Source organism: Corvus kubaryi, unplaced genomic scaffold (assembly GCF_017639235.1).
Source record: "Corvus kubaryi isolate FWS band 111438036 unplaced genomic scaffold, C.kubaryi_AGA036_p1.0 123, whole genome shotgun sequence".
In the NCBI taxonomy this organism is placed as follows: Eukaryota; Metazoa; Chordata; class Aves; order Passeriformes; family Corvidae; genus Corvus; species Corvus kubaryi.
Window position 1 is genome coordinate 1,000,532 of NW_024580658.1, and position 931 is coordinate 1,001,462.

General features: G+C 53.9%; 1 protein-coding gene across 1 annotated transcript in view; it reads left to right on the forward strand.

Moving 5' to 3' along the window:
• LOC121659515 (gastric inhibitory polypeptide) overlaps positions 1-931 on the forward strand; it is a 4,002-nt gene that overhangs the window by 1,632 nt on the left and 1,439 nt on the right. The window contains exons 3-4 of the mRNA XM_042017642.1: positions 98-244; positions 540-671. Of these exons, the coding sequence (XP_041873576.1) occupies positions 98-244; positions 540-671 (279 nt within the window). The remainder of the gene's footprint in view (positions 1-97; positions 245-539; positions 672-931) is intronic.

The following is a 931-nucleotide window of genomic DNA, read 5'->3' on the forward strand; positions in this document are numbered from 1 at the left end:
GATCGGCACTCACCGTGTCCCGGTGGGATCCGTGTCTCGGTGGGATCCGTGTCTCGGTGGGATCGGCACTCACCGTGTCCCGCTTTTCCCGTCCCAGTGGCAGCCTGGCCATTCCCAGTTCCAGACCAGTCCAGCGGCGCTACTCCGAGGCCACCCTGGCCAGCGACTACAGCCGGACCATGGACCACGTGCTCAAGAAGAACTTCGTGGAGTGGCTGCTGGCCAGGAGGGAGAAGAAAAGCGAGTGAGCGCCCGGAATTCCCAAATCCCGGCATTCCCAAGCTCCCAGCAGCTCGGGCGTTTTCCTCGCAGCGCAGCGGGGTTTTGGGGTTTTGGGGTTTTTTTTTTTTGTCTTTTCCCAAAGCGTGGAAGTTTCTCATCCCTCCCTCCGCGCCCCAAAGCGCCGGGGATGGAGCGGGAGGGAGCCGGGATTTGTGGAAAGGGATTTGTGGAAAAGCGACCTTCTGGCACCCTCTCGTGGCTTTTTGGGATGAGTTGGGAGGGTTTTTGGTTTTTTATTCCCGGTTTTCCTTTTCCAGCAACGTCGTGGAGCCGTTCAAGAGGGAGGCCGAGCCCCAAAAAGTGGAGGTGGATGGGGAAAAGTTGGATTTGGGAGGTCAAGGAGCCAAAGATTTCCTGGCCTGGCTTTGGAAAAACAAGGAAAACCAGAGGTGAGGTCGGGGGTAGAAAGTCGGGATGCAGGGACGAGGGGATTTGTTGGGTTTGTAGAGGATTTGGGGGATTTTGGGGTTTTTTAGAGAATTTGGGGGATTTGTTGGGGTTTTTTACAGAGTTTGGGGTAATTTTGGGGGTTTTTTTAGAGAATTTGGGGGATTTATTGGGGTTTTTTAGAGAATCCGGGGGACTTGGCGTTTTTTTAGAGGATTTGGGGGATTTTGAGTTTTTTTAGAGAATTTGGGGGATTTGTTGG